The sequence below is a fragment of the Rhododendron vialii genome, chromosome 11a (assembly GCF_030253575.1).
Source record: "Rhododendron vialii isolate Sample 1 chromosome 11a, ASM3025357v1".
In the NCBI taxonomy this organism is placed as follows: Eukaryota; Viridiplantae; Streptophyta; class Magnoliopsida; order Ericales; family Ericaceae; genus Rhododendron; species Rhododendron vialii.
Window position 1 is genome coordinate 15,436,011 of NC_080567.1, and position 23,678 is coordinate 15,459,688.

Here is a 23,678-nt window from a genome sequence, read left to right on the forward strand (position 1 = left end):
TTATAGAATGTACAAATAACCTCCATTTGCACACTTTTACCGATAACAATCAACAGCAAAATTAGAGTTTTGTAGAACAGTGCCACTCCCCAAATGAAGTTTTGGCACCACTGTGGTGCCCTACCACCCTTATTAACCACATATTCCATGGGACTAAGTACTATATGTATGGATTCCATAGGAATATCTCGTGGGCGAGAGCGTTGGGGTTGGTGGATTCTTTGACGACGGTGATTGTTGGACCCGTACAGGGTGAGTAACGCATGGCTACTTTTTGTAGGGAAAGTTCACAACATGCACACTTCTTAAAATGGTGTATCATATGCACATATTTTATGGTTCATTTATAACATTTTTGTGTGTTTTGTAAATTTTGTTCTAGAATTCATAACTTTTCAGCTGTACGATTCGTAACATTTTTATTATGATTCATAACATTTTGGTATATCTTGTAACCTTTATACGATTTGTAACTTTTTAGCAATATGATTCGTAATATTTTCTCTACAATTCATAATATTTTGGGAGGTGCATATAATACACACTCAAATAAGAAGTGTGTATTGTAGTCTTTCCCCTTAAAAGAGCAGCTCTTACAGATAGACGTCGTGGCATCAGGATAAAAATCACTCATTAATTACTAAAGTTGAAATTAGAATTGAATACCTAGCTAAGAAATAAGGAAGCAGATAATCTCTGGTCCATGTTTTGGACTAAAGAAAATAATCGCAATCTGAAGGTATGTTCCACTAACTAAAATATGTATTTATTTTTTAAATTAAAGGTGATGGACCTGTCTCATAAAACGGTAAATAAGTACTTAATAAAAATTAGTACCTTAGTGGAACAGGGCATGAATCGTTTAATATTGTAATAAGTGGCTCAGATCTGCTCAGAGACTCTTCGCTGAAAGAACTCATGAATTCTTCACGCGAAGAGTTCTCGAGCAGATTCGAACCATTTAATTTCTGAATGTACGATCTACATTTGGGCTGTTTACTCTAATTCAAAACTTGGACCGGAGAGGATCTGATCCCAAAAAATAATTGTAAATGGTATTGATCAACACAATAGATTAAACTGTTGAGTGAACACTACTTACTTTAAAGTGCAAATGGTAATCAAGACAAACAATTAAAACATTATTTCCAAAAGAAGTATACGTACGGTTACTTTAAGAACTTACGTTTTCAATAAATCCAACGGTCGAAGTTTTTGTGATAATTAAAATGTTGTAAACACAAAAAAATAAAGATAACTTCCTGTCTTCCTCTATTGAGATAGAGATTATATTAGTATCCACATGTTAACTAGCAACTTCAGTGCCAAGACTTTAATTGGCGGAAGCAAATTGTGAATACGTACCGTACAGGTTATGGTGCCATTATCATTACAGATATGATACATATTGGCACTCGTAAAATCTCGGATACCATTTTGGACTTATTGATATTAATATATTATTTATATTCTTTGTAACTCTATTTCCGTATTAATACATACAATACATTTTATTCAGTAAAAAATAAGTAAAATAACTAAAATAATAAGTACTTGTTTTTTGAATTAAATATAATGTATTGTAAAAGAATGACATGTCTCATAAAATGAAAAATAAATACCTAATATAATAAAAACCTTAGTCGGAATGGACCTAATTCATTCTGTTTCAAGCTTGTATTTTTCTTATATGTACAAATAGTTAGGAATAAGAAGTCAGTCGCACGAGGAATGCATAAATTCTGGGGATAGTGAAAATATAAACTACCTTTTCCGGAACACAAAGACAAGTACAAATTGGGGCTCAAAATGAACTTCAGTCTACAACTTTTGTTGGGCCACGGTTGGGCGTAGACTTTGTGGACAAAGATGCAGAAATTATATATGTAGAAAATGAGAGATAAAGATTGAAGCTAAGGAGTATCCCCATGAGAAAATTTTGAGTGTCGAGTGGATACCAAGGGATGTCTGCTTGGCTCATTTGGGCTGTCTATTACGGTTTTAGATAGTTCGGATTTAGAAAGAAAAAAAGGAGAGAGAAAGAGGAGAGAGAGTGGGGGTTCAGTTCATGTCCAGTTTTTTAATGGTCCAATTTTGGGCCTTTGTGGGTCCCTCGCAGGCCCCCAACAATGATCGGAATCGTTCATTTTGTAGAGCTCGTCGAATATGTCATGCATGCCAAAAATTAGCTTGATCAAACATAAATAGGTACTTGAACTAAACATATTTGTACAAGAAAAAAACGATGACAAAAATAAAGTTGAAATTAATAATTGCCCATTTTTTTTATTGTACGAATCTGTTTCGTTCATATATCTATTGATGTTTGATCAAACTAATTTTTGGCGTGAATGACATATTCGACGAGCTCTACAAAATGAACGATTTCGATCATTATTGCGGACTCGGGTGGGACCCACAACGGCCCAAAATTGAACCGGACTGGACCATTAAAAAATTGGACATGAACTGAACCTAGAGGGTAATGGACTACTGAGAGGAGAGAGAGTGTTTTAATTTGAATCATTCAACACACTTTTGAACGGCCTGCGTGGCTGCTCGGACATCACGTGTGTGTGCCCACGTGGTACCCACCTGACACCCAAAAGTTTCTCTTGTTACAGAGAAACACCATTGCTTACAAATGTGAAGTACTAGCTAGCTAGGCATCAGTCTAGGTCCTATCTCAATGTACCTTTTACCAAGCTTAATTATATTTTCTTTTTTCGATAAAAAAAATAGGTAATTTTTCTACTAGTTGGAAAATAGGAAAATAATAAGCGGTTCTTTTATTGACAGTTCATCCGATAAGTTAAGAAAATGACAAAAAAACATACTCCCTTCATCTATTTTTAAGTGTTCAGTATTTTATTTTGGGTTGTCTCTAAATAAGTGTCATTTTGTAAAGTTAGTAGCTAAAAGTTGATACATTTTCTATTTTGCCCCTAAAAGTAAATTCCCTTTTGAAAAGTTGATGAGTAAAGTGTAATAATAATGTTTCCGTATAGGGTAAGTATAGAAAATAATATTTTGAAGGTACAATTATGTTGGCTTCTAAAACTATGTGAAAGTTAAATTAGGACACTTAAAAATGACGGAGGGAGCGTACTCCAATATAATTTTTACACTTTTCAATTTTATGCCCTTCCATAGACCTTTCACACATTTCAATAACTTTGTCAACCTTTACAATCCAACTTATATACCGACGGCCATCACATCGATGTAGATTTGCCTTCATGGTTTTGCAAACCTACGCCTAGTAGCTAACGGATTAGAGCGTCCACAATGTAATAATCAAAATTAAATAATTAAAAGTTGTCACATTACATTTTGGTTATCTATTTAATACATTGCTAAGGTTAGCAATGTAGAGGTTCACAATATAATAATCAAAATTGGATAACCAAAACTTACCACATCATCTTTTCAAACGACAAAATTCTAAAAAAATAAAAACTGTGATAATAATTTGAATAGTTTTTTGAAAAATAATAATTTGAAAAAAACAGTTTAGTGGAAAACATTTTTTTATAAAAAAAAACTGTTTTTTTCAAAAAGAAAACAATTTTTTTTTTAAAAAAGTTTTTAAAAATTATTTTTTGAAAACAGTTTTGAGAGAGAGAGAGGGAGAGAGAATGGAAGAGAGAGAAAGTTTTGTTTAATTATGGGTGTACTTGATTGAAAAAATGTAGGGACTATTAGATTTGATTATTGACAAAAGATTGTTAGTTTTGATTATTCAAATGCCAAAATTTGATGAGTTATTAAGAGGTTGCTACGTTTGGTTACAATGTAAGCACTTTTTTTGAACATATATTGTTAACTTTAACAACTTTTTAATTTTGATTATTACATTGCGGATGCTCTAATATGCAAATAATTCCAAACAATTTCGGATTTCAATATATATCTCACGAATTAATACACTTTCACAAATATCAATATATTTTCTTCATATGTCAATACACTTTTTACTTGTTGTCCATTGCCCCTTAGGGCTGATCAGTTAGCATTTTCCTATTAGTAATGCCCAGTAGAGGTTTCCTTTTTTCTTTTTCTTTTTTTCAAAACGGAAATTTCCAATAGAGGTTTTCGTCTCAATTATGAATTGGAGGATTTGCTCCTTCTTTGTAACACAAGTCCGTGATCTTTCAAGAGTTGTTGGGACATAGTTTGTTATTCAAATTCGGCAGAGGACCATAAAGATCTGCGTACGTACGTATTTTGATTTTTTGTCTTTCAATGGCTTCTTGGTCTAGGCATCCCCTCAAATAAATTAAAAGATGACGATGCATGGTTATGGATTACAATATTTGATAGTTTGTTTTTTGGCGTCTCCACACGGTGAAGCGTTCCTGGCTAACCGTGCGTCTTTGATTACAATTGATCGTTTAACTTGCGATTTTATGTGATTAGATATGGACAGGAGTTGGATGTTGCTTTCCAATAGATTTAGTCAAACCTAGATCGGATCATTCCATTTATCTAGCTAGCTAGCTATATCAATCTCCAAGACGGAATATGCATCTCCATTCATCCTCCACAGATAACCTGGCCGCACTCATGGTTAAATGCACCTCATACTATCAACGATAAAGTCTCTGTAGCTAGCTTACTATGCGACAATCAACTTATTCCTTCAATGTAGTTCAAGTTATCCAGAATAAAAATCTCACTCCCCATTTTAGAAACCTTCTTAAAAAATAAATACTCCCTTCGTCCCTCATTTAGAGTCCAGTATTTTATTTTGGGCTGTTCATTAATAAGTGTCCATTTTGTAAAGTTTGTGGGTAAAAGTTGATGCATTGTCTATTTTGTCCCTAAAAGTATATTTCATTTTGAAAAGTTAGTGAGTAAAAGTGTAATGATGATGGATAAGTAGGGAAAATGGATGAAAAAATTGATGTAAAAGGTATAATGATGATGCCTTTTTAATAAGTTGGAATTACGAAGTAGGACGCTTAAAAAAGGACGGAGGGAGTAGCTTATTTTATATTTTCAAACTCAAAAATAATATAAATGAAAGATTATTTTTTGAATATTGCATATTTTTAAATTTCAATAAGCTCATAATTTTTTAGCTTGAAATTATCTTCTTAAAAAATAAAGACTTTTTTTTTTTTTTTTTTGTTCTGGAGCAGGGCCCTCTAATTAAGTTGATTGTCGTATGGTGAGCTAGCTACTGAGACTTTATTGTTGTTGATAGTATCCAAAGTAAAAATCTCATTAACATCGTACTATATATATATATATATATATAGACACACACACACACCCTATGACAAGCGATCGAGGATAAAAGCATATTCGTAGAATATCTCTTCAAGTTTGTATAATGAGTTTACCCCGAAAGGAACTTACCCTGAACTACGAAGGAAGAGATCAATCATCCAAATTCACCAACCAACCAACTACCAAGTCAAGGATTATGATGATAATATATAGAAGTAAGATCAATAATCCTTTTCTTAACCAAATTACCAATCTCTAAATTAATTCAAATATAATGACGTACTCAGCCTTGAAGATCAACTATAATCTCCCTGTTGATCTCCTCAACTCTAAAAGATATGGATATTCCTTAGGTACCATAACTCCGATGACTTAATTAATGTCCGGTCATTCATCGAGTCTCTAGTCAAGTATGCATCCAACGTGGGAGTAACATCCAAATAGTAACTTAGTTGAAGCAGTACCGAATATGCCTTTCTTTCTTTTTTTTGGTGAATCGGAAATTCAGAATATGCCTTTCAATTCTCACTCTCACTCAACATTATTCAAAAAGGGTGCCGAGACCAAATTCGTCAACCCTTCTTTTTTTTCCTTTTTTTTTATAATCGAAATTGATTAACTAAGTGCAATTTATTCCAACCACGTTAAACGAAGTTTCTAAGAGTACCAATGAGGCAATGATGTTGTCAACAGAATAGACAATATAGTGAGAAATTCCTATAAAAAAATTGCTTCCATTTGGCATTAATAAAAAAAAATATAAGATTCAAGGATCGTCATTTAAATATTTACTTCCTTACCAATCACTATAAACTCCTTGGATCCCTTTCATCGTTGTAATTTGTTTCCACATATGAATAAAATTTCTTCAGTTGCCAATCCAAAAAAATTTCACTAAATGCAGGCCAAGGTCTGCATGCAAATTACTAAAACCTAATGCATAGTTCAAATACAATATGTACTCCCATGGAGTATATATGGATATAAAGTTAGAGATTTGGCCTTCTGGAATTGGAATTTGACAGCGTCTCTCCAAGAAAATTTGGAAAATCCATTATAGAAACACCTCAGGAGTATTATTACTATGTCACTCTCATAAAGATAGTATTTTCCCAAACCAGATGTTCTGCACTAGGTTACAGGAAATCATCCTTCAAGATTCCATGAAACTCAAACTCAAAATTCTCTTTGTCTGCATTTGTACAACAATGACAGACAAAATATCTCCAAAGCCAGTACAAAAAAAGTCAAGAATTGATATTCTCAATAAACCTAACATATTAGAAACAGAGTTTGTAGAGATATAGCAATTCAATATGGAGTTTTTGTATTTCTGTCCAATGACTTCACAAGGGTTATCACTTTTGTGAGATGGCATGCCTCTAGTAGACACTCTTTATGATCCTGGTAGACACTCATTAGGAAGGATCATTTCTCTTCTAATACACTCATTAAGAATGATCATGTCTCGCGTAGGTACCTTTTTGTGAAGGGTCATGTCATTTGCGAATACCAATTAGAAATGTCAGGGCTCTTGTAGCTAGGCATCCTTATGCTTTACATCCTTTTCTAAACGAACACACATTCCTTCCGAACAAATACATCCGATCCCAATTTAATATATACATGTTGTGACTGTCCATGTCCTTTGCGTGAAGTCTTTACTCATGCGAAAGAGTTGTTGAAATCAGTCACAAAAATCTCTCTCAACAGAAAAATGAAACTCACACACACTCACAAAACACTTCCAACGACCTAATTGTGCAATTGGTAAGAGAGAATTCACACACAACACACCTCACAACTAATTCATTAATCAACTTTCACAAAATATACAAATTACAAACTGCATATACACACATCTCATTCTCACACAATCTCTCACATATTTCTTCACACACACACTCACAAACACTGGTGGGGAAACCCCCTAGGGGGCTCCAATCTCTCTCCTCTCTGCTCTCTCTTATCCCACAAATTGCACACAATACAAACACACATACTTATAGGAACCACAATACACTCTCAGCCACACAATTCTCTCAACCCTGAACTTTCCCACTTCCCAAATAATTGTCTCTCAACCTATCTACAACCAAACCCCAATTGAATAAATAAACAAGATTAAATCTCCCACAATGATAATGGTACATAAGCACGATTGAGCTACTAAGTGCAACTGGTTTCATGAGGCTTGAGACGAATCGGAAGACCGTTTTCAGGAGATGGAGATGGAGATGGCTTAAAAATTATCCTCTCATTTGGAACTAATATTTTCCATTCGAACTTCTTCACCAAATTATAGATAAATACAAGTATCTCTAGTCGAGCATACTCTTTCCCGGGACATATTCGATGCCCTCCCCCAAAGGGTACGTATGCGTATGGCGTAGGTCCATTTCCTTCAAACCTAGTTGGATCAAATTCCTCCGGATTCGTGAAGCAGGCAGGATCTTTGTGAGTTGAGTGAACACTCCAACAGGCCTACAAGAACAACAAATTGAAAAGAACTTCAAAAGCAATAAATTCACCTACCTAGACTTATAAATACCAAATTTTGGTATTCAGAACATTAGTCATCTTGAATGTCTCTAGACCCATACAAACTAAATAAACAAACAAGCTTTACCTTCCACCCTTTAGGAATTGAAAAACCAGCAAAAGTGAAGTCGGTTAAAGCCTCTTTGAAACCCATTTGAGCAGGGGGTGCTAGCCTCATAGCCTCACATGCTACATTCCAAGTATAACTCATTTTTTTTTGTCTGACCCATTTAGGAAATCCCCCGGCCCTTTGGCCTTTGCAATCTCCATTATTTTTGAAAATACACAAACACAAACATAATATATACATACACCAATGATACACAATCGAGTACATATCTGCAAAAGGATATTAAAAAAAAAAAAAACAAAGATGAAAAAACAGAAGATATCTGGGAAAGGACTAGGCTTTCGCCAATCGGGTTGCAAAAATCGCTTGTTTCTCTTGACATGACACCCTCGGTGACTTTTCACATGTCCCATCTTTTTTCCCCTTTTAGCCACCATCGGAGTTGGATTACTAATGAGGAGTGTCCACGTACATTGCTCTATTAGCTCGAACCTAGCTAAAACCTCTCAGCTCCGAAGTGCTGGTATGAGACCATTGGGCTAGAAGCCCAAGTCACGTGGATCATATGTGGACTTAAATGGTGCAAAAGTTTTTTTTTTTTTTTAAATTAGGTAAAAATCAAGCATATATAATACAACTTAAAATTTTTGTGATAGTCTACACCTGATCATAGTTTGAAGCCTACAATTTATAGAGGAAAGTACTCTTTGAAAATCGATCAAGTCAGATTTTGTTTGTGTATAGAACTTCTTGTCATTATGTTTTCGTATACTTTTATCACCGCTGGATTCAAATCTTGGAGCCGACCTGATTGTGGTTGTGCTAATTTTTTTACATGATTTCAACCACCACATTATTTGGATGATGATCAACTATATATAAAGATCCTACATGTACGGTTAAAAACTAGCCTGAGGTCTTTCCATGTATGCGTAGACCCAATCTGTTGGGAAGTATCTACAGAGTCCATGTCACATCTTGTGAACCCAATATATATCGAATAATCTATTCCACTTGGTGAGCCATATATCCCAAAGTTCAACCTTTTTTATTTATTTATCTCTTTCACACGTGTTCCTAACACGTACGTCAAACATGTGGACAAAACAAAAACTGGATTTGTCATGTACCTTTAAAGACCTCCTGATAGACATGGGGAAGCTCTGCGAGATATTTAATAGTGAAACTGAGTGCAATGGACGCAGTTTCATGCCCAGCAATCAACAGGCCCATGATTTGATCAGCAGTGTCTTCTTCATTCCTGAAATTTCCATTCTCATCAAGAGCGAGAAGAATGCCTGACAATAGATCACTGACAATCGGACTATCTTCCTTGTTTAGCCTTTGTTTCCTCTCTTTGATGATAACCACAAGCTCTTTGCGAAGAAACCTAGCACCCTTTATGGCCTTGCTAAATGTTGTCCCTGTCGTACAAAATAACCTTCAGTAATATTTATGTATCTCACATGATTCGTTCATGCAATCCTCTCAATAAATCGTAATATATATTAGGAGAATGGAACCCGACACAAGTCCATTCCGATGATATCGGACAATGCATACTTCCTTTTGGCTATGCGATATGCACACTAGATATTTACCTAAAAGGAGGCATAATATTTCATTACAAAGAGGCGTAACACCTATGAAGGTGCATTCCGTAAGAATCCCTAATCTTAAAACTGTATAACATTCATAAAAAACAAGTCGTAATATTTCACTTAAGGAGGCACAACGTTCACCAAACATAAGCATAACATTTTTTAATAGTAGAGGGCGTGGATTGAAGCATTTGCCCTCGAGTTATTCTTCCAACGATAGTTATCTTAAAGATCACAATTGTATATATTGACAAAAATGGATTGACAGTAAGAGTATTTTACCCTCGAGAAATGTTGGTTCAGGATAACCTTAATCCGTTGTTTTGTTGGCTGATGCTACAGAGCTTTACTCGGCTTTTGAGTAAAGATCTAGAGGAAGACACTCGATCGTAGAGAGTCTAGAGACTCAACTGTGGAGGATAGTGATAGGAATTGAGGGTTTATTTGTAATTGTTGTAAACATTCAGGACTTATGTGTAATTCTTGAAATATTTGTACGTCGGTTCTGGGTTGTTAGGAGGGGAGTCGGTTATTCTGAGGAGGGGAGAATATATACGTGTAGTGGTGTAGGTGAAGCGGTGTGGTGAATCACTTTAATTTCTTGTTTCTCTCTTTCCCTCTTGTAATTCTCTTTTCTTCTTCATTCTTCTGTAATCAATTTCCCCAATAGATAATAAAATTCAGTGTTCAATTCTTGAACATTTTCTGTAAAGAACTCTATCAGTGGTATCAGAGCCCTCCTCCTTCGACTGTGGGCGAACGAAACATGGCGGACAATACTCATGCTGCGGAAATTAAACGTTTGGATGAGTCCATTCGCAAGTTGGCAGATGCAACCAATGACTCCCTCCACCGTTTGACAGATGTTACGGATCGACAAGCAACGGCCATGGACGGGATTAAGGATACGATGACAGGGATCACGACTCTGATTACGACTCTGAATTCCAAGCTGGAACACCTCCAGGAAAAGGTAAATTCCCCATCTCCATTGCTACCAAACCCTAATTCATCTCCATATCCAAATTCTATGCGAATCTTTCAACCCAAATTAGATTTTCCTCGATTTTTTGGGGCGGATCCAGAAGCTTGGCTTTATAAATGTGACAAATTTTTCGAGTTGAATGCAATCGACGAAACTCAGAAACTACGATTGGCTTCTTTACACATGGAAGATAAGGCTATGCACTAGTTCCGTTGGTTTGAGAAATCACACACTTTGCGTTCTTGGAGGGAATTTTCTAGGGTTCTCCTACTTAGGTTTGGGAATAATGTTTTTGAAGATGCCGTGGGTCAATTGACGAAGCTTTGACAATGGAGTTCTGTCCAGGTTTATCAAGAAAAGTTTGAGGAATTAGCTAATAACACCACAGGTTTCACGGAAGAATTCTTCATAAGTTGTTTTGTCAGTGGTTTAAAAGAAGAGATTAAAGGGGGAATCCAAATGTTTCAACCTAGAACCATTTCACAAGCCATGGGGTTAGCACGATTGCAAGAAGAAACTATGGAGGCTTTGAACAAAAAGAATAAGGGACCCACAAGATCTTCTTTCCCTTTTACTGGAGCACCAATAAGATCACAAGAGCCTCCAACCAAGACCACAAAAGTAGTTGGCATGGTTAAAAAGTTTACTCCAAAAGACTTTGATGAAAAATAGGCCAAGGGGTTATGTTTTGGTTGTGATGAGAAATATTACAGGGGTCATGTATGTAAGAAAAAATAGCTTTTTATGTTAGAGGTTGAAGATGACGAGGATGTGTTTGAAGAGGCCCAGCAAGAGATACCTTCTGATGACGGTAACGGGGAGTTCCACATCTCAGTCCATGCCTTGTCAAGGGTACAAACCTACAGAACTATGAGGATTAAAGGCTTCATAAAGAAGGTTGCAGTGAATATACTCGTGGATTCTGGAAGCGCACACAATTTTTTGGACCCTGGAATAGCTAAAAAGACAGGAGTTAGGGTTTTACCCACCAATCCTTTGTCTGTTATTGTGGCCGATGGGACAAAGGTCTGTAGTAAGGCTATGGTGAAGGATTTACAATGGTCTGTGCTGGGTACCAATTTTGTTTCTGAAGTCAGGTTGCTTCCATTAGGTGGATGTGATATGGTGCTGTGAGTTCAATGGCTCTCAACTTTGGGGCCAGTTTTATGGGATTTCAAGAATCTCCAAATGGAGTTTTCTGTTTCTGGACAAGCACTGGTGTTGACGGGAGACAATACTACAGGAATACAACTTGTCGATGCCAAGTAGATGCAACAAATACTCAACAAGCACCCTACTGGAATATTAGCTCAGTTGAGTAGTATTCAAGACATCACAACTACTTAGGTATCTTCTGATATGACTTCCATCATGACTGAATATGAAGATATTTTTATGGAACCAAAAGCTCTTCCCCCGTCTAGATCCCATGATCATCAAATTCCTTTACAGCAGGGTTCCCAACCTCCTAATATTCGACCCTACAGATATCCTTATATACAGAAAAATGAGATTGAAAAGATAGTTAAGGAAATGTTAGCCACTGGAGTAATAAGGCACAATGTTTCTCCCTTTTCTTCACCAATATTATTAGTCAAGAAAAAGGATAATACTTGGAGAATGTGCATCGATTACCGAGCATTGAACAAGGACACCATCAAAGATAAGTTTCCCATTCCAATAATTGATGAACTATTGGATGAGCCACATGGGGCAAAGTATTTCACTAAGTTGGACCTGCGATCCGGATATCACCAAATCAGAATGGCTCCAAAGGATGTGGACAAGACTGCATTCCGCACTCATGAGGGCCACTATGAATTTCTAGTCATGCCTTTTGGTTTGACCAATGCCCCCTCCACTTTTCAAAGCTTTATGAACACTGTTTTCAGACCTTATTTACGAAGATTTGTGCTGGTTTTCTTTGATGACATACTTATTTTCAGTAAGACGTGGTCTGATCACTTGGAACATGTTTCTTTAACCTTGGCCAAACTAAGGGAACATCAGTTGTATGCAAAAAAGTCTAAGTGCGCTTTTGGTCTGCAACAAGTGGAGTACCTTGGACATGTGATCACTGCAGAGGGTGTTGCTGCAGACCCTTCTAAGATTGATAGCATGATTAATTGGCCAAGGCCTCATTCAGTCAAGACTCTCAGAGGATTTCTTGAGCTGACTGGCTATTATAGGCGATTTATTAAAGACTATGGCAAGATTTGTCAGCCTTTGCATTTGTTGCTTAGAAAAGATGCTTTTGGCTGGAATATAGAAGCTGAGGATGCTTTCACATAGCTCAAGACTGCTCTGACAACAGCCCCAGTATTGATGTTGCCAAATTATACTAAGCCATTTATTTTGGAGTGTGATGCTTCTAGCAGGGGAGTAGGGGCCGTATTAATGCAGGAAGGGAGACCCATAGCTTATTACAGTAAAGCTTTGTCACCTACTAGTTTGGGGTTATCAACTTAATAAGAATTGTTGGCAATTGTCATGTCTGTTACCAAATGGAGGCATTACCTGCTGGGAAGACAATTTCTTATCAAAACTTACCATCAGAGCTTGAAATTCCTGTTGGAACAGAAGGTTACCACTTTGATGCAACAAAAATGGTTATCCAAACTAATGGGGTTTGATTACCAAATATTATACAGGTCTGGGAAAACAAATGTTGCTGCTGATGCCTTATCAAGGGTAGTGGAAGGGGTTTTCTCAGCACACGAAATTCAGGGAGAAGTAATAGCCATGACTATAGTTTTATGTCAGTGGGTAAAGGATCTCCCAGATAGCTGGTTGCACGATCAAGAGATACAAGTTCTACTTAGAAATTTACAGCAGAATCCTGCAAGCCATCCGCATTTTTCCTGGCAACATCAGATGCTCTACTACAAGTCTAGATTGGTGGTGGGAAACAATGTTTATTTCAGACTCAGGCTCATACAAGAACATCATGACAGTCCAGTAGGGGGACATTCTAGGGGAGAGAGAACTTACCAAAGATTGAAGCATGCTTTCTACTGGAAAAGGATGAAAAAGGATGTACTTCAGTTTGTAGCAGCTTGTGATGTCTATCAAAGACATAAGACTGAAACTGTGGCTACTCCTGGGTTACTCCAACCTCTGCCAATTCCAAAGAGGTTATGGAGTGATATCTCCATGGATTTCATTGAAGGTCTACCAAATTCCTCTACTAAATCTGTGATATACGTGGTGGTTGACAGGTTAAGTAAGTATGCTCACTTTATTTCTCTCACTCACCCCTACACGGCCACCACAGTTGCCCAAGCTTTCATTAATAATATTTTCAAGCTTCATGGTATGCCTAGCTCTATTGTATTAGATAGAGATAAAATTTTCACTAGTACATTTTGGAAGGAGTTATTCAGACTGCAGGGTACTTCACTGTGTATAAGTACAGCTTACCACCCCCAATCTGATGGGCAAACTGAGGTTGTCAACAGATGTGTCAAAAATTACCTAAGATGTTTCACTAGTGATAGACCTACAGCTTGGACTAAATGGCTGTCTTTGGTTGAGTGGTGGTACAACACCACTTTTCATGTTTCCACTGGCATCACTCCTTGTGAGGCTTTATATGGTCAAAAACCACCAAACTTGGTGCACTATGTTCTTGGAGGTTCAGCAGTTGCAGCTACTGAGAATTTGTTGCACAATAGAGATACTATCCTCAAATTACTCAAGGAACATCTGCTTGTTTCACAAAACAGGATGAAACAACTTGCTGACAGACACAGATCTGACAGGGAATTTGAGGTGGGAGATTGGGTCTTTCTTAAGCTCCAGCCTTTTAAGCAAGTCACTGTGGCTTTTAGAAGAAATGCAAAGTTGGCTCCTAAATATTTTGTTCCCTATCGAGTTATGCAAAAGGTTGGACCAGTGGCTTATAAGTTGGCTTTACCTCCTCATTCCAAGAATCATCCAGTATTCCATGTCTCTCTGTTAAAGAAAAGGTTGGGAACTGGAGCTGTTATACAGTCTGAATTGCCTCTCACTGGGGAAGATGGCCAACTGCAGTTAGAGCCCTTAGCCATTTTGGATCGAAAATTGGTTAACCGACATAATCAACCACACACTTTGGTTTTGGTGCAGTGGTCCAACTCTATTCCTGAAGACGCAACGTGGGAAAGCTGGCAAGAGCTCCATCAGTGGTTTCCTCATTTCCAACCTTGAGGACAAGGTTGTTTTCAAGGAGAGGGTAATGATAGGAATTGAGGGTTTATTTGTAATTGTTGTAAACATTCAGGACTTATGTGTAATTCTTGAAATACTTGTACGTCGGTTCTGGGTTGTTAGGAGGGGAGTCGGTTATTCTGAGGAGGGGAGAATATATACGTGTAGTGGTGTAGGTGAAGCGGTGTGGTGAATCACTTTTCTTGTTTCTCTCTTTCCCTCCTGTAATTCTCTTTTCTTCTCCATTCTTCTGTAATCAATTTCCCCAATAGATAATAAAATTCAGTGTTCAATTCTTGAACATTTTCTGTAAAGAACTCTATCAGATAGAGCCAAACAGCTAGAAACAATTACACATGGATATCTGATTAACCTACTCCTTCCGTCCCACTTTGTTCCGCCTGTTTCCTTTTTTGGATGTCCTAAAAAATTGTCTATATCTCACAATCTATAATATTTTATATATTCAATATGGATCTTGTTTGATAGATCTCAATTTATTTTATCAAACAAAGTTTTCAAAATCATAAAAAATATTATAGATTGTGAGATATAGACAATTATTTGCGATGTTCCAAAAAGTAAACAAGCGGAACAAAGTGGGACGGAGGGAGTATTAATTTTTACTTGCACCCCATGTAGTTTGACCGCTACAAGAATAACGATTTCTACCAGCGGCCAAAAGCATTGTTGGATGTCCGCAAAGCGTCGGTATAGACTGTCACGACCTATACCAATGCTTGGGCAATGCACTGGATCTGATGATACCCGCTACTATTTAACTTGCACCCTCTCAAGTCTTAATTCTTCATTCGATAGGGCTAACTTCATTTACACCTCTTGTAATTTGACCTATGTGCAAACACACCCCTGACGTTCATCATTCGATAGGGCTAACTTCACTTACACCTCTTGTAATTTGACCTATGTTGCACATAATTAACCACCCCAAGCTTCGTGAAAGATTGCATTTGCGCTCAATTTTGTCCAATTTTACAAATTTAGAAAATTTGACATAAATATCTTCATCATTTTCTTCATTGAATCATCTTCTTTCTTTCACTCTAACCGATAATTAAAATTTAATCCAAGCCATTCATAATGCATTAATCAAAAAGTAGAGCATCTATGTGAAAAATCATGTCGATCAGACATCGATAATTCAGTAATTGGGGAGCATTATTCTTGTTAAAATGAAAGATAAATTTAAATTTGAAATTACCTTCATATACTAAATTATATTTGACCATGAGGTTTCCATTGTCCAATCGACTTGGATTTTGGTATTGATATCATACTCGTCAAAGTGTACAGTATGAATGGTTCGGTCCAATATAAATGGTTCAGATCCAATTTTCTGCTAGGATATGTTTCACTAACTAAAATTCATATTTATTTTTTGAATTAAAGGAAATGTACTGTGAGAGAATGACATCTCTCGTAAAGCAAAAATTAATTACTTAAAAAATAAGAATATTAGCAAAACGGGACCTAATTTCTTTAACAGAAAATATAACCGCACACATAGTACACAAACCACAAGGAAGGTATGTGCTACAAAATAAAGTTCAGGGGTCCATTCGCACATTGACCAAACTACAGGGAGTGGAAATGAGGTTTGCCATTTTTATTTCCTAAGAAAAGGGAAATTCTCGTGGAAATTGATTTTCACACTCCACTTTTGTATGCAGACGCTCTGTAACACGTTGTCCCACATCAGAAATCTACATGAATGATCTTGGGGATATAACAAACCTTGTGGGCTACTACTAGTACCTTGGATTTAAGCTTTTGGACCATGTGGTGTGACTTATGGATCAAAATCAAGGTACTAGGTCAATGGTCTGCCTCGACCGTTACACGCTCCACTTTGTACATCACGTTAAAAGTGGAGAGTCAAAATCAGCCATCCAATTCTTAATCTATGATACTCAAGGATAAGGAGTAGGGTGATGGAATGTTGTGCCTGCCACCTGAGGAACGGAGTATATATTAATCAAAAGCAATGCCCGGTGGTCATATTTGATGACCATGTTTACAATCGATATCATGTAAGATGTTTCCAACCTTGATAAAAACGGTATGATAGGTAGGTCACATTCCATGCACTAAAGAAAACTCATACTGTCATACAGCATCTAAAATATGGTCACAACACATGTCACCATATTATAATTGCATAATCTATCATAGATATACGACAAGCCTCGAGTTTTGGCTTTATCCCTTGGGGAAACTCGACTGTCTGAGACTGAAAAAACTGCATATGCCTAAGCCTTAATTGGGTAATGTTAGGTGGGTCCCTCCTTTATTGGTGGGTTCCATTGGGACTCATTTATTGGGTCCAAGAAAACATGGAGTTATCTTGCTATTCTTGGAATGGCAAAGGGAGAACTTGTAATTTCTCAATGAAATTACAAATGAAATCAGGAGAGACCTTTTTAGTCTCTGAAGTGGCAATTGCTGTCACTTTTACGAGAGATACAAAGCTTCCAGAAACCACGAACAAAAGTGAGGGTTTTGCTCTTTAGTTCAAGCCAAGATCAGACCACTGTTGCTACTCTGATTTTGATGGGTTTTCAGTATGTTCCATAGTTCGATGAGCCCTACGTGATTATCGGAGCGGATTGGCAAAGTTCTCTCGGCATCTAGGAGTTTGGGATATCCACATTTGGTGAGACCTAAACTTGTTCTCTTTGTTGATATTGCTGAAATCCACCTTAGCTTGCTAGGGAAGAACTCTTATCACCCCATTATCATTATAGTGGAAGATTTGATAGCGATTACGCTCCCATGGACGTACCTTTAATTTAGGAGAAACCATGTAAAAATTCCGGTGTCTTGTGATTTGCTTCTTGTTGCTTATTTTACTTTCGGCTCCTAGATTGCTTGTTGTTCATTATTGTTGTAATACCCGCCCGGATATTTCAGTATTTCAATTACTTTTAATTGAACTAAGTGTTTTAGGGATTTAAATCATAAACAATAGAACTTGCGAGGGTCCTATGTGTGATTTGTTATGGGAGCATAAGTTAGAACGTGGTTCTGTTTGCATGTGATAAATTCCTTTGTGCTCTTATATAGTAAAATATCCAAGGGATATTTATCTTTCTCTATATGTATCTTATTTCTACGTAGAGAGAGAGAGAGAGGGAGGGAGAGAGGCGGCAGAGGGAAGGAGAAGAAGGAAAAAACTAAGGTGCAGGGCTGTTCTTCACGAAATTATTCAAGGTACCTAGAAAGCTTGTAAATTTTTGGTATTTTTATTGAAGGTTTATTAGTGTGTCTGGTATATGGTGTTAAATTTTCATAATTTTTCGAGCGGTGTAGAAAAAGATAAAAATCATAAACCTAACTATGGTTAGATAATATTTTTTAGGAGACAGCTTACAGAGCTGCGTTTTTTATCAATTTTTTTTATAGTTAAGCGATCCTCCTGATTATGGGCCCTTATGAGTCTGAAAGATATAAGTTGGTGATATTTTGGTGTTGGAATTACTAAAAAGTATTAAGTATTCGATTTTTAATGAATTTTCGAACACCGACCGTTCTGCTGGAAATTGTGCTTCGCTGCACAGAATTTCTGAGTTTGGAGGTGATTTTGACTAGGTTTCTTTATTGCGAAAAATTTGAGAAAAATCAGGGATGAACGTTGGTGTGTACCAAATTTAAGGTTTATTAGATGCATATTCTAAGTTTGGTGGATTTTACAAGTTAATGTGTCCTTGCTGAGTTTTGTATTTATTGCATTGACACATTTTGGAAAAATGGTCATATCTTTTAGCTCGGGTATCGGATTAGCGCACAGGTTATTGATTCTGAAACTAGACTCGTATGTATTTCGGAATATGTGAGGGTCGTGGCTTAGTTTGTACCGGGTTTAATCAGTTTTTGATTTGAAGTTGATGGACGTGCAGAATCTGTGATTTCGGACAGATTTTTGTGTAACTTTGGATGAGCATAACTTTATCGTCCGAACTCCGTTTTTAACAAATTTTATATCAAAATTCATGTACCAGAGGTGTACTTTCTAATGGTGGTGGTAGTCTCATGACCTAATTTTAAACCAGTAGGAAGTTATGGTCAGAATATGATAGGAAGGTTATGATTTTCAAACCGATTTTATGAGTTATGTCATATTTATACTCTTACGTTTGATTGGGTGCACTTCTAGGCCTTAAGATGGACATATTTGTATTCATTGGGTATCGTCTAATACCTTATTTGTTTTATAATTTGGTATCAAATGGTTGTTAAATGGTTTAGGAGGTGTTGGTGGTCTTGTTAACCTTTTTGACACTTGTTAGCATGGTAAATATATTATGGGGTGTATCATATATTTACTTAAACATTCGAAGGGATTCATATGCTAATAGGAGTTAGCTTGTGATTACGTAACGAGCTGGTCAAATGGGAGGTGCCGAAATTGTAAGTTGTGTGTATCTCGGTCGATACAAAGGTGAGTGTGTTTGATATGATTTTTCTCCATATAATACTGTTGTGGTGGTAGGTGTATATTTAGCTAATCGTAGTTAGCTTTTGATATGGTTATCCTATTGCTGTAGTGGTGAGTGTATATCATGCTACTGTTGTTTAGCTTTGATATGTTGTGAATGTGTGCGTGTGAGTCACACCATGTCGTAAGCCATATCGTTCAATGGACGATGGTTGGGAGCATGGTATGAGGGACATGAGATTTGATTGTGCTACGCGTGTTTGATGAAAATACATACTGATGGGTGTTGATTGAACCACCGAAAGTTAACGTGTGAGGCATACCATGTCGTATGCCGTGCCGGCTAATTGTCGGTGGATGGGAGCATGGTACGTGGGACACCTTATCTCGGGTTCATGAGATATGGCAGACGTGCCACTGCATGTAATGTGATTATATTCATATTGTTGTGCATTGATTATTATTGCTCAGTTGGGTGGATATGTTGGTTATAACTGTTATATACATTCTAGTATTTCAGTTACATTGGTGATGTGTATTCATGTTGATATTCCTTCGGGTATTGTGGTATTATGTTGAGCATTTCTATATCTCACACACTCTGGCTTTCCTTTTTTGGTCTGTTAGGTAGCAAGTTGTTTAGAGTGGGTCCACTACCGGTCGTCGTGTTGAGGTGTTTTGCTAGTGTCAGGTGGGGTTTTGGTTATGATGTTGTGGAGAGCCTTAACTGGTGCAAAACTTAATTTGTAGGGAGTTATAGCTAAGGATAGCTGAAGCTTTTAAATTGTATAGGTTGTAATTAAGTTTGGTCAATGGCTGGCGTTCTGTTTGAGATTTGCCTTGGACTTTGTGGATGGTCGAGTTTGTTGTAAGTAGTTGATGAAGAAGTTAGTTTAGTCAAGTTGTAAGTAAGTCGTCGGTGGATGTGTTGAAATATAGAAATTTTAAAGTACTATAATGCAGATGTTATTGCTTAGGTATAATCGATGTCGTAGTTGGTTGGTCAATACGTTTGACTCATTTTTGTGTTAAGGTGACAAGTCTTCCGCTGGGTGTTTATTCTAACAAGTTGTGAGGTGTGATATGGTCTTCTGTGTGGAATGCCACGTTGCTGCGTCGACTCAGGCCCACTTTGAGTGCCGTTTGCGGGGCGGGGCGTGACAATTGTGGTTTGCAATATTTAGCCTATTCTCTATTTGCACAAGGAGGGAAAAATATTCGTGGTGTTTCGGCTAGTTTTTCACAACAAGTGGTATCAAAGCTACTAGTTTAGGGGTGTGCTCGTCCGAATCTTGTGTGAATTTAGAATGGAGGAAAATTCGGGGGCTATGACTAAATTAACTTCCGCTAATTACTCGATATGGAAACCACGAATGGAAGATGTCCTTTACAATAAGGACTTGTATTTGCCGATCTATGGTGATACAAAGAAACTGCAGGGTACAAATGATGAGGATTGGAAGGTAATGAATAGAAAAGCTGTTGCCTTAATTCGTACTTGGGTTGATCAATGCGTGTTCTATCTTGGAGCTCAAGAAACTAATGCATATGAGTTATGGACGAAACTTGAGGCTATGTATAAGAGGAAAACGGCACAAAACAAAGCTTCTTTGATTCGAAGGCTTGTTAATTTGAAGTACAAAGATGGTCGTAGTGTTGCGGAGCACATGAGTGACTTCCAAGGGTTAATAAACCAGTTGACTACGATGAAACTAGTGCTAGATGAGGAGTTGCAAGCACTGTTGTTAATGAGCTCTTTGCCTGATAGTTGGGAAACGTTGGTTGTGACAATTAGCAATTTGGCTCCAAGTGGGATGGTAACCATGGACATAGTGAAAGATGGCATGTTCAATGAAGAGGCAAGAAGAAAAGAGCAAGGTACTTCGGTTGACACTGAGGCTCTTGTTGTTCAGAACAGAGGCAGAAGTAGAACTAGAAATTATGGTGGTGACTGTAACAAGTCCAAAGGCCGATCAAGAAGCAAGTCAAGATGAACATCTAAGCTGAGGAGTGAATCGAATGCTTCCATTGTCATAAAATGGGACATATGAGAAAGAAGTGTTGAATACTTCAAAAGGAGCTAAGGAAAGGGAAAGGTGCCGAAAGTAGTGGTACGAAAGATACAGCCGCAGTTGCATCCAATGGAGAAATTATCATTATTTGCGATGATGGTTTTGTTGGGCTCACGGGGCAAGACTTGAGTTGGGTGATTGACTCTGGTGCTTCCTTCCATGTTACTTCACAAAGGGACTTTTTCGAATCCTATACACATGGAGACTTTAGCCACGTCCGGATGGGTAATGAAGGTGTGTCCAAGATTGTGGGGATGGGAGATGTTTGCTTAGAGACCAACACGGGTTGTAAACTTGTGCTCAAGGATGTTTGACATGTTCCTGATATTCGGCTCAATTTGATCTCCGCTGGCAAGCTTGATGATGAGGGGTACAAGAACCAATTTGGTGATGGAAAATGGAAGCTTTCCAAGGGTTCTTTGGTTGTTGCTAGAGGAAAGAAGAGTTCTACTCTTTATTTGATGCAATCTAAGCTAAGCAAAAGGGAGGTGAATGTAACTGGGGATGAAGCCTCCACTGAGCTATGACACAAGTGGCTCGGTCATATGAGCGAGAAAGGAATGCAAATTCTAGCCCGTAAAGCACTTCTTCCGGAGGTGAAAGGTATGTGTTTAAAGCATTGCGTTCATTGCTTAGCTGGTAAACAACATAGAGTTGAATTTAATAGAACTCCTGCATCTAGAAAGCCTAATGTTCTAGATTTAGTACATTCTGATGTTTGCGGTCCAATGAAAGTTAGAACGCATAGTGGTGAACGTAACTTTGTTACTTTCATTGATGATCATTCTAGAAAAGTTTGGGCTTATGCTTTGAAAACTAAAGCTGTTGTGTTGGAAGCATTTAAACTTTTTTAGGTGAATGTTGAAGGGAAACCGGAAGGACTTTGAAATGCATCCGAACTGATAATGGGGGTGAATACAGAGGCCTGTTTCACCGATATTGCATGGAAAATGGCATCAAGCATGAAAGAACCGTTCTCAAGACACCTCGACCAAATGGCGTGGTCGAAAGAATGAATAGAACAATTGTGGAAAGAGTGAGATGTATGCTCTCACATGCGAAGCTGCCTAAATTATTTTGGGGTGAGGCAATGAGGACAACAGTTGCTCTAATCAATCTTTCTCCTTCAGCTCCACTGAATGGTGATGTGCCGGAAAGGTTTTGGTCAGGAAAGAAAGTTTCCTATGGGCATTGAGGGTGTTTGGGTGCAGTGCATTTGTGCAAGTTCTGAAAGATGAAAGGTCAAAGCTTGATGACAAGACAAAGCAATGTATTTTTCTGGGGTTATGGTGATGAAGAGTTCGGTTACAGATTGTGAGATCCGGTTGATAGGAAACTTATGAGAAACAATGATGTCGTCTTCTTTGAGGATCAAACCATTGAAGATTTGGACAAAAATGAGAAGCCAACACCATCACATGAGTACCAAGTGAATCCTGATCTGATTCCTCCACCCATGGTGCAGGATGATTATGGGGGAGATGTGCAGAATGATGATGATGTTGAGGAAACTCCTGCAACTAAGAAAATAGAATAAGAAGTGCAACAAGAACAAGTTCCTTCCGAACCACCTGAAGAAGAACAGTTGAGAAGGTCAACTAGAGAAAGGCAACCTTCAAGAAGGTATCCCATTGATGAGTATGTAATGCTTACAGATTGTGGAGAACTTGAGTGCTACGAAGAAGCTCTAACTCATAAGCATAAGGGAGAGTGGATGAAAACCATGCAAGAAGAGTTGAAATCCTTACATGAAAACCACACTTATGACTTGGTGAAATTACCTAATGGTAAAAGAGCTCTTAAAAACAAGTGGGTGTATCGCTTGAAGACTGAAGAGAAAAGCTTACAGCCACGGTACAAGGCAAGGTTGGTTGTGAAGGGTTTTGGCCAGAAAAAGGGCATTGACTTTGAAGAAATTTTCTCACCGATGGTGAAGATGCCATCTATACAGGTTGTTCTTGGGTTGGCTGCTAGCTTGAATCTTGAGATTGAGCAGTTTGATGTAAAAATCGCTTTCCTTCATGGTGATTTAGAGGAAGAAATTTACATGGAACAACCGGAGGGGTTCAAAGTCAAAGGCAAGGAAAATTAGTTTGTAAACTAAAGAAGAGCTTGTATGGGCTAAAGCAAGCGCCGCGACAATGGTACAAGAAGTTTGATTCATTCATGGTTGAACATGGGTATAATAGGACTTCTTCGGATCATTGTGTGTTCATGAAGAAATTCTCCAACGATGACTTCATCATTTTATTGCTCTATGTGGATGATATGTTGATCATTGGCCACGATGCAAGAAAAATTGAGAACTTGAAAAAAGAGCTTGGCAAATCCTTTGCTATGAAGGATTTGGGTCTCGCGAAGCAAATCCTTGGCATGAAGATCACTCGTGATAAGAAGAATGGCGAGCTTTGGATATCACAAGAAAGGTACATTGAGAAGGTACTTGAAAGGTTTAACATGAGTAAGGCTAAACCGGTTGGCACTCCCCTTGCAAATCATCTCAAACTTAGCTCCAAGCAAAGTTTGGCAA

The 23,678-nt window shown here is 37.5% G+C and overlaps 1 protein-coding gene across 1 annotated transcript; it reads right to left on the reverse strand.

The window, feature by feature from the left end:
• Positions 1-7,023: 7,023 nt before the first annotated feature.
• On the reverse strand, positions 7,024-8,045 carry LOC131308381 (beta-amyrin 28-monooxygenase-like). Its single transcript, XM_058335293.1, has 2 exons — positions 7,865-8,045; positions 7,024-7,719 (listed from the first exon to the last, which is right to left on the reverse strand). The coding sequence occupies exons 1-2, from the start codon at positions 7,985-7,987 to the stop codon at positions 7,405-7,407; spliced, it is 438 nt and encodes a 145-aa protein (XP_058191276.1). The 5' UTR covers positions 7,988-8,045; the 3' UTR covers positions 7,024-7,404.
• Positions 8,046-23,678: the final 15,633 nt, after the last annotated feature.

Excerpts from the sequence above, each read along its gene's own strand:
- LOC131308381 (XM_058335293.1), bottom strand. The coding sequence starts at position 7,987 with ATGAGTTATACTTGGAATGTAGCATGTGAGGCTATGAGGCTAGCACCC. Across the intron at positions 7,720-7,864 it reads CAATTCCTAAAGGGTGGAAG|GCCTGTTGGAGTGTTCACTC; the intron begins GTAAAGCTTGTT and ends TTGTTCTTGTAG.